Source organism: Anneissia japonica, unplaced genomic scaffold (genome assembly GCF_011630105.1).
Source record: "Anneissia japonica isolate Jap-2015-1 unplaced genomic scaffold, ASM1163010v1 scaffold519_len276752_cov174, whole genome shotgun sequence".
Classification (NCBI taxonomy): domain Eukaryota; kingdom Metazoa; phylum Echinodermata; class Crinoidea; order Comatulida; family Comatulidae; genus Anneissia; species Anneissia japonica.
Window position 1 is genome coordinate 87,595 of NW_022712751.1, and position 14,384 is coordinate 101,978.

The 14,384-nt window shown below is 35.0% G+C and overlaps 1 protein-coding gene across 1 annotated transcript in view; it reads left to right on the plus strand.

The window, feature by feature from the left end:
* Positions 1-14,384, plus strand: part of LOC117108189 (mucin-19-like) — a 25,051-nt gene that overhangs the window by 632 nt on the left and 10,035 nt on the right. The window contains exons 3-12 of the mRNA XM_033250151.1: positions 421-565; positions 1,722-1,889; positions 2,532-2,702; positions 3,217-3,454; positions 7,318-7,605; positions 8,635-8,681; positions 9,738-9,920; positions 11,051-11,250; positions 12,138-12,242; positions 13,496-13,781. Coding sequence (XP_033106042.1) covers positions 421-565; positions 1,722-1,889; positions 2,532-2,702; positions 3,217-3,454; positions 7,318-7,605; positions 8,635-8,681; positions 9,738-9,920; positions 11,051-11,250; positions 12,138-12,242; positions 13,496-13,781 — 1,831 coding nt within the window. The remainder of the gene's footprint in view (positions 1-420; positions 566-1,721; positions 1,890-2,531; positions 2,703-3,216; positions 3,455-7,317; positions 7,606-8,634; positions 8,682-9,737; positions 9,921-11,050; positions 11,251-12,137; positions 12,243-13,495; positions 13,782-14,384) is intronic.

Below are 14,384 nucleotides of genomic sequence, written 5' to 3' on the forward strand. Positions count from 1 at the left end.
ATATAAACTAATCTTATTAAATAAAATTTCTTCCGTCATTGTTTAATTCTACTGCCCGGAGAATTGGCGTATTCCATTTTCCGAACTGAAGAATACTTGGTACCTGCTGTATCAAAGACTTACTGTAAATATGCTTGATACAGTGTTATGCATAGAGTAGGAATGTATTTTTGATAGTGTTCACTAATGATTGGTCTTTTAAAAAAGTGCATTTTCATATGCCCTCAGTCAGTCAAATAATGAAATGGTCCAAACACTGCGCTGTGCAACGCAATTTGTTCATTTTGACTTTCTACACACGCGCAGTATTAAAAATGTTTTGTTAAGTGGTAAAAACTGGCCAAACAAATTGGTTAGCCGATCCCGAAAGAATAATAATGAATATGAATAATTGTTATAAATATGGTTATTTTCTACAAGGTGACTTTGAGTGACGGCATAACGCTGTTGTATGATGGCTATACCAGAATCGAAGTTCACGTTGAACCGGCTTTAAAGGGAAAAACCTGTGGATTATGCGGAACTTTTACAAATACGGTCCAAGACGATTTCTTAACGCCTTTAGGTAAGCCAAAAAAAAAATTAAAAAAATCATCAACGCATTCAACAAGTAATTTGTTAAATTGGACTGCCCTTGCTAGCAAAATTCCCCATTCCACCAAATCATTTAACGACTTTCTACCCAACCCAACTCTAAAATCATTAATTTTTGTCCCAGTTGATGTGGCTGAAGTTATCAAAATATTCTTCTGTTACCAACACATCTCCTGGTATTGATGATTTACATGCTAAACCCATTAAATGTAATGCCAATTCTATTTCTTTCCCATTATCCCATATTTTTAATCTCACACTATCTGCTGGTGTGTTTCCAGACAAGATGAAGCTAGCACGCGTTACCCCTATATAAGGCTGGTGATAAATCTGATATCTCCAACTATCGCCCTATATCAATTGTATCCATATTCTCGAAAGCTTAGGAAAGTAATTTACGATCGAACATGTTCATTTATCACCATATGACATTCTCTACAATATAGAATATGGTTTCAGAAAACGACACAGTGCATCCATATCTCTCATTGATCTAACAAACCAAAATAGTAATTGCGTTTGAAAATCGCCATCTTTCTATCGGAATTTGTAGGCCTATAGATCTTTCCAAGGCTTTCGACACTATAGATCACAATATTCTTTTATATAAATTATCTCACTACGGAATTCGCGGACGAGCATTTAAACTCTTACAAATTTATCTCTCTAATCGTGCTGAGTGTATCAAATATTGAAATTTAATTTCAAATTTCAGTTCAATTACTTGTGGTGTTCCTCAAGGTTCTTTACTTGGTCCCCTCTAATTTATTATATATATCAATGACAAATATATATTTATTTCCCTTTTTGTTTATTTGGCTCTTCAATTATTTTTTAATTTGTTTTGTCATTTTTTAAATTTCCTTTACGGCATGCCCATCACAAGGTCTTCTCGGGATCATGCCTTCTTCCATAGCTTGTCTACGTTTTTATCTTAAATCATATTGTATTCTATATTTTGGGTGTTTGTACTTTGAAAGTAAATAAATATCTTTTGAAATTGAAATTATACACAGGCCTATTACTATCAATGTCAATGTTCTATCATTATCATTGTTACACGATATTCATATAGTAGCAACAAAAACAACAACAATAGTAATAATTTTTAAATATTTTGGTATAAGGAAATGTGGAAAACGACGTATACAATTTTGTTGACAAGATTAAAGTTGTCGCTGGATGCTCCAATAATCATGATATACAACTGGACCCGTGTAATTATCAAGAGAGTTATAAACCAGCAGCAGAGACACAGTGTAGTGAATTACGGAACACCAATGGTGTCTTGAGCGGTGAGTATGATATGCGCGAGTGTGAACCTATGTCCATTTAGTCAAGATGAAAGATCTACTAAGTTTAACTAGATAAAAAGGTACGCCTATATTGTGGCATGGCTGAACTAAAGTTATCCATGGCTGAACCAAGTTATTATACGAATAATGAATGTTTATGAGTGCAATGGGAAAAATATTTTCATGAGTTGAAAGTTTGATTGGTAGAGCCAAGTTGATTGGAACATTCAATCTTTCAACTCATAAAATTATTATTTCCATTGCGCGAAGAAAAATATTTATTATTTTGTTTATGAAAAATCTACCTTTTTCTAAATGGAACAGTCTAGCGTCTTTTAATGAATCAAAAGAAGACAATGAGATGACGACGAATTGGTAGAATTCAAACAAAATTCAAAATTTATTCAAAACATATATATATATATATATATATCATTGTGTAATAGAGTGTATTTGGCGGTTATTTGAATCTGTTGAACCATAAAGCCTCTGAGGCTAATGGTTATGACGCTCGCCTTGACAGCAAGAGGTCGCAGGTTCCAATCCCATTAGGGGAATTTTTTTTACACAATTTATTTATAGGACAACATTGAGATGCTACACGATGTATGAGCGTATGCTACGTTCTCTAATTTTCCCCAGAATGTTTTGCATACCTGGACCAGGCGCCATACTACCACTCTTGCATGCAGGATATATGCACTGATCCCACTCAGTCAGAAGGGCATTGCAACATGATAACTCAGTATGTTTCTGATTGCGCCAAGAAAGGAATTTATCTTGACGACTGGCATGGTTCTGTGTCTGGTTGTAGTAAGTATGAATCTTCCATATGTAATTTATATTTAAACCATTTCACATTCTCATTGATTATATTGTTTAATAGTATAGGCCACATAATGGTATTAACCTTGACATCTTAACATCATGTTGTCACAACATCTGGATTTGTCGACTTAATCATTGCATCGTTATGGGGGAGTTAACTGTGCTCCATAACTCAAAAGAAAGTGTATTGTAAAATAAATTACAATTAATTCAGGAACTGAATGAAAGATTGTGTAGTGTTAAATTTGTTACAATTTAAATGGCTCTCTTGGCCGCTGTATAAAGAATGATTTTAAGTCGAGAATCTAGAGGGAGTCTGGTATATATTGGAGAGGGTGGACAGTTGTTCGTAAGCTATATAACTTCACTGCGCATTATAATTTGAACACTATATTATATTAGGGGGAACCTAATATATTTCAACTTGTGCTCTTTACAATATAGAGTACTGTACTAGTATTTTGCATTTTTCACTAATAAAATGATTCTCTTTTAAAAGACAACACATGTCCAGACGGTCTCGTTTACAAAGTTTGCGCCAATTCGTGTGAGATTTTCTGTTATCCACGACCCCAAGACAACAGTTGTAATGACATATGCACTGCCGGTTGTTTCTGCCCAAATGGCAAGGTGTTTGATCACAACGGTAACTGCGTGAATAAGCAGAATTGCCACTGTCTGGCAGACAGTCGGTACTACTCTGCCGGATATATGTTGGACACAGGATGTAGTGAATGGTAGGAGAATGCGTATAGAACTGTAGAGCTCCGACCCTCCTGGTTTAAACTAGAGGGCGTCATTCAATAGGCAATATTTGAACTCTAATTCGAATTGTAATAGGGCGCCCCTAGTGGTAGTACTTTTTAAATGTTTCAATGTCTCCATACAAAATCAGGGCAGACGGACCTCTTGCAATTCTATTGTCTTTGGTAAGACTGAGTTTACACTCCTGCATATATTTCCAGTTATTAATTTCATGTTATATTAGATAGTCACATTTGCAGGCACAAATGGGTATACTGTATGTGGGCGCAACCAACAGAAATAATACCCCTTTTACACTGCCAAGGGCAGAATATAACCAGTGTTAATTTTGGGGTTATCCCGGTGCATTTCCCATTTACATCGAATGAAAAAGTCTTGGTTCATCCACGGCAACGAACTCGTAAAGTAAAATTGAAATTTGGTTTCCTCGGATACACAAAAAACAGAAAAAGAAATCAACAGTTAGATTCTATTCTAAAAAAAAATAATTAAAAAAAAAAATTTCACAGAGTGATAGCTAATAAAAAAAAAAAAATTAAAAATTGCTGTTTAAATAATTATCATTATATCAATTTAAATACCGCCCTCAATTTTTGTTGTGATGGTGATCATCATTTCGCTCGAGTTCCTCGTCGTCATGAAGCCACAATTATTGTCAATATTGAAGCAATGTAACTCTGATTGCGCCAAGAAAGGAATTTATCTTGACGACTGGCATGGTTCTGTGTCTGGTTGTAGTAAGTATGAATCTTCCACATGTAATTTACATTTAAACCATTTCACATTATCATTGATTATATTGTTTAAAAGTATAGGCCACATAATGGTATTAACCTTTGACATCCTGACATCATGTTGTCACAACATCTGGCTTGTTTGAATTAATCATTACATCGTTATGGGGGAGTTAACTACTCCATAACTCAAAAGAAAATTTATTGTAAAATAAATTACAATTAATTCAGGAACTGAATGAAAGATTGTGTAGTGTTAAATTTGTTACAATTGAAATGGCTCTCTTGGCCGCTGTATTTAGAATGATTTTAAGTCGAGAATCTAGAGGGAGTCTGGTTGGAGAGGGTGGACAGTAACTCGTAATCGCTATATAACTTCACTGCGCATTATAATTCGAACACTATATTATATTAGGGGGAACCTAATATATTTCAACTTGTGCTCTTTACAATATACAGTAGTATTTTGCATTTTTCACTAATAAAATGATTCTCTTTTAAAAGACAACACATGTCCAGACGGTCTCGTTTACAAAGTTTGCGCCAATTCGTGTGAGATGTTCTGTTATCCACGACCCCAAGACAACAGTTGTAACGACATATGCACTGCCGGTTGTTTCTGCCCAAATGGCAAGGTGTTTGATCACAACGGTAACTGCGTGAATAAGCAGAATTGCCACTGTCTAGCAGACAGTCGGTACTACTCTGCCGGATATATGTTGGACACAGGATGTAGTGAATGGTAGGAGAATGCGTATAGAACTGTAGAGCTCCGACCCTCCTGGTTTAGACTAGAGGGCGTCATTCAATAGGCAATATTTGAACTCTAATTCGAATTGTAATAGGGCGCCTCTAGTGGTAGTACTTTTTAAATGTTTCAATGTCTCCATACAAAATCAGGGCAGACGGACCTCTTGCAATTCTATTGTCTTTGGTAAGACTGAGTTTACACTCCTGCATATATTTCCAGTTATTAATTTCATGTTATATTAGATAGTCACATTTGCAGGCACAAATGGGTATACTGTATGTGGGCGCAACCAACAGAAATAATACCCCTTTTACACTGCCAAGGGCAGAATATAACCAGTGTTAATTTTGGGGTTATCCCGGTGCATTTCCCATTTACATCGAATGAAAAAGTCTTGGTTCATCCACGGCAACGAACTCGTAAAGTAAAATTGAAATTTGGTTTCCTCGGATACACAAAAAACAGAAAAAGAAATCAACAGTTAGATTCTATTCTAAAAAAAAATAATTAAAAAAAAAAATTTCACAGAGTGATAGCTAATAAAAAAAAAAAAATTAAAAATTGCTGTTTAAATAATTATCATTATATCAATTTAAATACCGCCCTCAATTTTTGTTGTGATGGTGATCATCATTTCGCTCGAGTTCCTCGTCGTCATGAAGCCACAATTATTGTCAATATTGAAGCAATGTAACTGCAGATTGTTTTTTTGAATTATGCGAATTAAATTAGCAGTTTTTATATCAAGTCTGTACCGGAGCGTAGAGGGTTTAATTTTAAAAGTGTCTAGTCCTAGCGCCTCGCTAGCAAAATTTAGGCCTACCTGACCATAGCTGCGGTAGGCGCCAGGTAAGGCCTAGGCCTAATTCCGGAATCAAAATTGGGTGCTGTTTACACTGGCGACTCCGGAATGCACCCGAGTTGTCCTACGCTGAATGCGTCCCGCACGTCCATCCCGGAATGTTTGGCAACCCGAGGCGGACTTTTTGACGTTTACACTAACCATGGAGGTATAAAATATTTTTATACCTCTGTGCACTAACTACAGCTGGTGCTAATCCGGCCGTAAAATTAATTACTAATTATTTAACACTTACAATTATTCAATACTACTAATACTCCTTGATGATTTGACTTTCCAATAATCCACTTATACAATAATTATGGTTTCTAAAAGCTAATTAACCATTAATTAAGACGGTTAACATCTTAAATTTTATGACAATCCAGACGATATGAGGACCATCAAGAAAAACATCGTCATCGCCATCATCATTATTATTTATATTATTATTACGAATCAACAGACATTATACAGGGGCGTACAGCGAAAAATCTAAGGGGGGGGGGGTCGAAACGAAAGCGCAGGGGGCAAGCTGAACTCGGAGCAATTTAGCAAAGCTTTCAGAATTTGCGGGGTGCGTTATTTGTGAGTTAAGCAAGCATATTTAAAGGGCACTTTCTTTAAAAGTGGGAGGGGGGGTCGACCACACGCATTGACCCCCCCACAGTACGCCCCTGTTATATAACTTTAACACAAAATATTTATTGACATAAAGGATCGACGTTTTGTGTCCAGCATGGACGCATTTCAAGATCAAGTGAACAAAAATAAACAAATCATAGAAAACCAAATGTAGGTGACATGAGGTGGAATTAAATTAATGGTTTGGTTCCTTAAGGGATTAAGTTTTGTGTTAAAGTTATATTATTATATTATTATTATTATTATTATTATTATTCTTACAATCATCACCATTATTGTTATACACTTTTTTTTTTATAGGAACCAGTAAAATTTTGCCCAGGCTCAGTGTTCTTATTTTTTGGCCAATTTCAGGTTCAAAATGTTCTTATTTTTATCTTATTTTACACACATTTCAAACATGGAAAATTATTATTGTACAGCAGTATACACTGTACTGGGAGGTGAAAGCGGCCCTGCAAAAAATGGCCCCTGAAAGAAAGGCTCAGCAAAAAATGGCCCCACAAAAAAAAGCCCTGGTTGCTGAACTCAGCCTCAATTTGTTCTTATTTTGTTCTTAATTTTTAAGCAATTTCAGCCTCAGTGTTCTTATAAAATGTGGTCTTATAAAAAAAAAAGTGTATTCGTATTGTTTTTATTATGGGCATGGTGTATTACTTATCAATTCTACTGCTCTATAAATTTGTATAAATAATGACCTAAAACTTCATAGGCCTATTTTCATTTCTTTTTCCATTGTAACTTGTAACTTGTTTGTTTCTTTGGTAGGCATCTTTTACAGAGACTTTTGCTTACCAGACTCTTTACTTTTGAGAGAAATACAGTTAATTATAAATCATGGATTTGATTAAAATTTCTCAACAGTTTGTGCGTAAACGGTAGCTTTGTATGTGGAGAGCAGACCTGCTCATGTGGTGAAAATGCGGTTTACACCACCTGCTATGATGGAGACATCTGCCGGAAGACATGCTCAAACCAGTACTTTGAAAAAATTTGTTCAGAAAAGAACTGTCTTCCAGGGTGTGAATGCAAAGACGGATATGTTTTTGACGAGAATCATTCAAAGTGTGTGCTACCTACTAACTGCCCGTGCATGAATGCTGGAGTAGCATACGATAATGGTGAAACAAACCAAATTGGATGCAGATTATGGTAGGAACTACTGATCAATTCAGGTTTTTCTTAATTGTTTATGCTTAATATCATTAATTGATAGTCCCCATGAATCATTATTGGGTTACACAATGTTGCTTGCTTGTTATTATAAAGATCGTCATTGTTGGATCGCTTCGAAGTGATAAATACCAGGGATAGCCCACGAAATCTGGAGACTTATTTCCAGTTGGGTCTTTCTGGTGGGTGATGTTGGCAGTACACTGCAGGAAATTTTGTACACGTTTAAAATTAGAGGTGATTTCCACCAAACTTTCATTGCCATTTTTAAAAATTGGATCCCAGGGTTCCCCCTACACCTACAAAACAAAACAGGGTTCAGCAACGACTGTACATTACTGCCATTACCACTATCGCACGTCACATAGATGGCTCGGTCAGTTAAGGATGTGTTCTAAAGAAGGTCGTGAGTTTGAATTGCATATTCGTATTCATTTTTTTCCAATTTTAAGGGGTTTTTTTCAATTTTTATTCATTTTTTTCCAATTTTAAGGGTTTTTTTTTTTCAATTTTAAGTTATTTTAATTTTGTACAAAGAACATGCTAAATAATAATTTTTTTTTGTACAAATAAAACATTCTGATTATTTAAAAATTTTTATCTTATTAGCTCTTCCAAAAAACCCCAATATAATAACTGGCGCCTGTGAGCGGTCACTCTTGTTTATTTGAATGTTTGAAAACAGGGAAAAGCTTGCCTATTAAGAATATACTACAGTATTATTTAAGAAACGGATTCTTCAAATGAAACTGATATCATTAGTTTTCAAACCAAGGAATAATAGAAATAACTCATAAAAATTGACGCCGCTTAACGTCTAAGTAATTTATAGTTAAGTAGGATTTCTCATTGAAATACTATACAGCATTATTGGGTAGAGCATTGACAACCTATAAATACATATGATGATAATGTTAACAATAATTGATAAATTGATGAGGTTGTGATGTGACATGTGATTTTTGATTATTCATACATCAATAATATTATCCTCTTTTTTATTTTTAGCAATTGCAGCGAAGGATTTTGGGAATGTGAGGATGGAACATGTAAAGGTAAGCCTGTAACTTGTAACATTTGAAGGTAAGCCTGTAACTTGTAACATGTGAAGGTAAGCCTGTAACTTGTAACATTTGAAGGTAAGCCTGTAACTTGTAACATGTGAAGGTAAGCCTGTAACTTGTAACATTTGAAGGTAAGCCTGTAACTTGTAACATGTGAAGGTAAGCCGGTAACTTGTAACATTTGAAGGTAAGCCTGTAACTTGTAACATGTGAAGGTAAGCCCGTAACTTTTAAATAATTAACCTTTCTGTGAAGCCCCGCCCCTTAGATATTGTTGCTAAGATCCACAAATGGATAGTGTGCAAACATACAAAACCACAAGCCACGTGTGTTAGTGGGACAAAAAATGTGTTTGTAGGACACCTTGTATTCCTGGCTTTGTTCTAATTGGTGAGTTGTTATGTTTGACATTTCGCAAAAGTCTAATAGCGCTCTTTAGCATGAGAAATGTTGTGATACAATATATCAGGCACTTTACTCAACACAAAGGGGAAGACGGGTGGATGGTGGTTTTGTGCTCATCATAGTGTGATGACCACAGTAAACAATACGCTTAACCCGAATTGCCGTTGTCGACGGCTCCCCGTCCTCTTGCATAGAGTGCCTATTATTGAATAATATATCTCAACATCGTGGGTTTGAGTCCCACCCGAGAACAACTTTTTTCACAATTGTTTTCACACGTACTGAGTATTCAGTACATTTCCATGTCAGGTAGGGCAAAATTAAACCTATATTATTGAATATTTAAAAACTGGGAAAGGAGATGGAAAAGTGCTTGTTACTGTATGCCACATCAGTTTTGTACAACCCTTCGAGAGAGAGATTATTAGATCTTCGTAAGTTACACCTGTGAACAGGTGCATTGGGCAAGAGATAGTTTAGTCAATGATTAGAACATTTGGTTTTGTTAAAAAATTTTTTGCATAAATATACTCGACAAGTTTAGCTGAAGGGGTACAAGGGAAGCCTTATACAGTAATGATATAGCATAATTCATAATAATAGGAGGTTCAATAAAGATGAAGTTAAAATTATTTTCCACAGGTACATGTATCACTTGGGGAGATGGTCATTATGAAACGTTTGATGGAAAACAGTACAACTTTCCAGGAAATTGTAAATATGACCTAGTGAAATCTAAAGATCCAAGGTTCACCATCACTATCCAAAATGTAGAGTGTGGTTCAACGGGTGTAACGTGTGCAAAGGAGATTACTTTAACAGAAGGTAGGTAAAGTTGTGTTGTGTACTGTTTTTGTTATTTCTACCTGACAAATGCCCTGAAGAGGATTGTAAATAATAATAGACCAAAAGCAACATAAGATATCAATATACAAATAATGATGGATGTTTTTAAATGTAATGGATTTGTTTGTTTGTTTGTAGTATTTATTGTTATCCATATAAATGAAATGCAAGTGTACAGTGAAAACAAATTATATAAATAAAAAAAGCATTGACATTATACATATATGGCATAACAGAGGATAACCCTTTAAGCTGGGATGCTTGTTTCAGAAGGGGTCCTCGTCAAAGAAAAACATACAAAATGAAGTTAATTACATAAGCTATATTATATAGCTGTGGAATGCCAGAGAACACACCTGCACAAAGAGCTCTAGAATTTGCCGTATTTGGATCCAACAAGTACCAAGCTCGCAAAGGGCATCATTGTACAAACTTACTCAGTATGCTGCGAGCAGACCTCAAGGAGGCACAGATGGGAACTCTCAGAACGAGCAAGAAACTAGGGGAGCTGAAGATGCTCGCGAGTGACAAGAGAAAATGGCCTCAAATGAAGAAGGACTGATTGCAGCTGTAGGAAGTTTCTACTACTACAGAAGCAGTATCCAGTAAATAATAATAATAATAATATTATATAAAGGTTTAAATAAAAAATAATAATTTAAAAAAAACATTAAATAAAAAAAAATCATTTTTTAGCTTCGCATAAACTCCAATAGAAATGTAAATGTGCATGCCCACCCTGAGCCATCGTCTTCGATTCGCGCCTATAAATTTACCTAGTGGAAAAGAGACTTTAAACGTCTCGTTCGAAAGACCGTGCGCTACCGTAACTTGCATTTCTGGCAAAGGAAAGCAGCGGATGAAATTGAACCAGTAACAAATTATCTGAAAGGATCTCCATGGTTCAGCTCACACACAGTGGCTACCACCAGTTCAGCCGAAAGTGCTAAGCTTGTGAAAAAATAATGCGCATTGGCTAACCTTTGTACAGAAAAAGTAAGGCCACCGACATCATAGGCAAGAGCCCAATTAAGCCGTTATATAGAGATCAGTGTCCATGCTCAGTATATGTGAACAATGTCAAATTTCATTAAAAATCAAATTGACAGATACTGGAGATAAAAAAGCAAGTTACACACTAATCCGTGGCAATGAAGTGTTGCAACCGACTGGTATGTCCGGGGATTATTGGACAGTTATAGACTTAGAGTTCAACGTTTTAGTGTACTCAAACAGATTAAACTACACTTTGTTGTGGAATAAGGGGACGTGGATTGAAGTTACTGTTGAACCAGAAATGGTGAATAAGGTATGACAATCAGGCATTTTAATCTTGTGCAATTAATAAAATAATGAAAATCACGCCTAACTTTTCTTTAATTTATTTTTTTTTTTAAATTGGTAACTATTTTTCCTTTTGTAGCTTTGTAGTGGAATGTTTCTATAAATTCTATTAAAAAATTTATTATATTACATATTCAAATATTCTTATTCATTTTTTCTAGTTTTGGAATATTCCGATCATGTTAGCAAATGAACACTCTCCAAATGATCGATACCTTGAAAAATCTTAAAAGCTGGCAAGTTAACAGCCTTAAGTCTCTCCACATACTTCCTGCCTCAGATCCCTATTTAATCTTGTAGAGCATTGTTGGACCTTTTTCTAATAAGTCAGAATCTTCTTTATATTTGGAATTTCAAACAAAAATACCGTACTCCATCACAGGGAGAATCATTAACTAATAGAGATGCGCAAAAAAAACATTTACCATCATGAAGCTTAAAATTACTATTTGATCAGCCCTGACATTATATTTGCTGCTCTTGCAACCTCAACTATAGTGTGCTGAAAATCCAAATAGAATGCTAAGATCTGATTCTTCAATAACTTGTACAATTTCACATTTTGATTTACCAGTACTAATACAGTATAATATTTGGAATTACAATTATTAATCCAAAATGCATGATTTTACATTTAGATTAAATCAATGGATGCATGATTTATAATGCAACTAGATGATTTGTTGAATTAGGTTGAGAATGTGTTTAAATAATAATATGAAGGTGAATTGATTTTATGTATAGGTAATTTATTTAAATATATTATTATTTCCTGCTAAATTGAATATATATGTCTCCCAATTATGAGTACCGTTTGCAAATATTTGATACTACTTACCAATTTGTGTATAGTTAACTGGACTGTGTGGTTATTACGATGGCCTGGAGAGCAATGACTTTCAAATGCGCAGCGGAATGCAGGCGACGTCAACGTACGCATTTGGAAACAGTTGGAAAGTAGGTACCTTTCTATGTACGCATTAAAGATAAAATATTTAGATCCATAATTATCAGTGGCATAACGTTACCGGGTCCGGGGGAAAGAAAGCGTTTAGGGCCCCCAATGTGCATTTCTGCAATAGGTTTGAGTGTCATGAAAGTGGCTGAGGGGCCCCTTTATAGTAGAATTATTAATATCGTAGCCTATTATTACTATAATTTGATTAGTATTACATCTATATTAGCCGTTTCTTCATTATTTCGGACTATTAAATTTGTTGTAGTGAGGCCCGGCTGTCCAACACCTTTGCATCAAGAATTGATATTATATAAAAGAAGTACATAGAATTGAAAATTTGGGAGTTAAAAACTAGGAATTACATTGTTGCCATATGCTAGTTTTGCATGTCTTTTACCAGATCGTAATGTCAAAGGTCTGTTTAAAGAGTACGTGTATAATAGAAAGTGTTGCCCAGGGATCCTTGCGGTTACAAAGCGCTAACTACCATCCACTTTAAAAGTATTTCCATCGGGTACAACCGCAACCAACAGAGTATGCTTTCATGAATCAAGGACCAAAGTAAATCACTGGTAATAAAGGATAAAAAGAATAAAATAAAAGGAGGGCAAAAACGACCAAACCCAGGCCAACACACGCAATAAACTCTATATCTATTAACATTTCTACCGTGCTATTTCCAGGATATTCATAGCGTCGAGTGTCAAATTTATTGTAGAAAAACCATAAAAGTGTTGGATCCCACTTTTATTTATGCAATTAACAAAAAATAAATAAAAAAGGGAAAAAAAAATAGGTTGATGCAACAGATGCAACATATCAAAAAAAAAAAAAGAAGAAAGAAAGAAAAACAGAATGAAAAAGAAAAAGTTGAAAACAGTTTTTAAGCCTTTCTTTAATGTCAGGCTCCAGAGGAAAAAAAATATGTTGTACCATGGAGGATGGTTGTACTGATTTCCCTAAAATACAAAAAAGAATATTTTATAAAAAAAACTCGGGAACAGGTAATGATATACAGATTTTCCAATATTTAAAAACTGGGAGGGGGATGATGTGTAACAACCTCTTTTTTGCACCTTTTCATCAAACTGTTTGTGTCTTAGGAAAGTAAATCGTTACAACATATCTGACTTTAAACTCTGTGGCACTAAAGTGACAGAGCTGAAGTTAAAGACAAGTGTCTACTACAGTACTTGCTATTCAACTTGCTCATCTTACAGTAACATGGCTTGTGTGTGTGTGTGCTTATTAGGCTTTCCAGTATTGCCCCGATGCAGAGGAACCAGTGGATGCTTGTGCAGAATACCCAAAACGGAAATTCTGGGCAGAAAATAAGTGCCAAATACTACAAGGAGAAGTGTTCAAATCATGTCATAGTCGTGTGCCTGTCAAGCCTTATTATACATCATGTGTGGCTGACACCTGTGCATGCAGCTACGGTGGAGACTGTGAGTGCCTATGTACTGCCGTATCAGCATACGCCCAACAGTGCAGGGAATATGGTATAATTATTTCTTGGCGATCACCTCATTTTTGTCGTAAGTATTTAGTAATTAGATGATTTTTCTCAGCAAGATGCCATTTCCTCTGCCTCTACCGAATACACATTACTTTATCTTTATTCACATATTTAGTTATTTAATAAATTTATTTATTTATTCACATATTGTCCTATTTAATTATTTGTATTGTGTGTGTTTATTTACTTAATTTACTTCTTCAAAATATATCACTTATTGATTCATGATTAATTTTTTTCACTGTTTTTTTGCATTATAACCATTATATAATTGTTATTTTGTTGATTTACAAGTTCTTTAGAGTTACTTCTGCTTAATCACTTTTTATTATATTTGTATTATCTGTTTACTTGATTGGTTGATTGATGAATAAATAAGTTTGAAGTTCGAAGTTACTCCGAATTTTACTTGATGTGCGTTACCCTTGTCTGTGTGTGGGTGTGTCTGTGTGTCCTTCCGGGCGCATAACACAGAACTACTGGACAGATTAACCTCAAACTTTCACATAGCAATATTACATGTATCTCAGTCCTCCAAAGGAGAGACGAAGAGTATTCCAATAGCCCCTCATCTGTGTGTATGTCTGTGTGTCCTTCCAGGCGTATAATATATACTGTATAT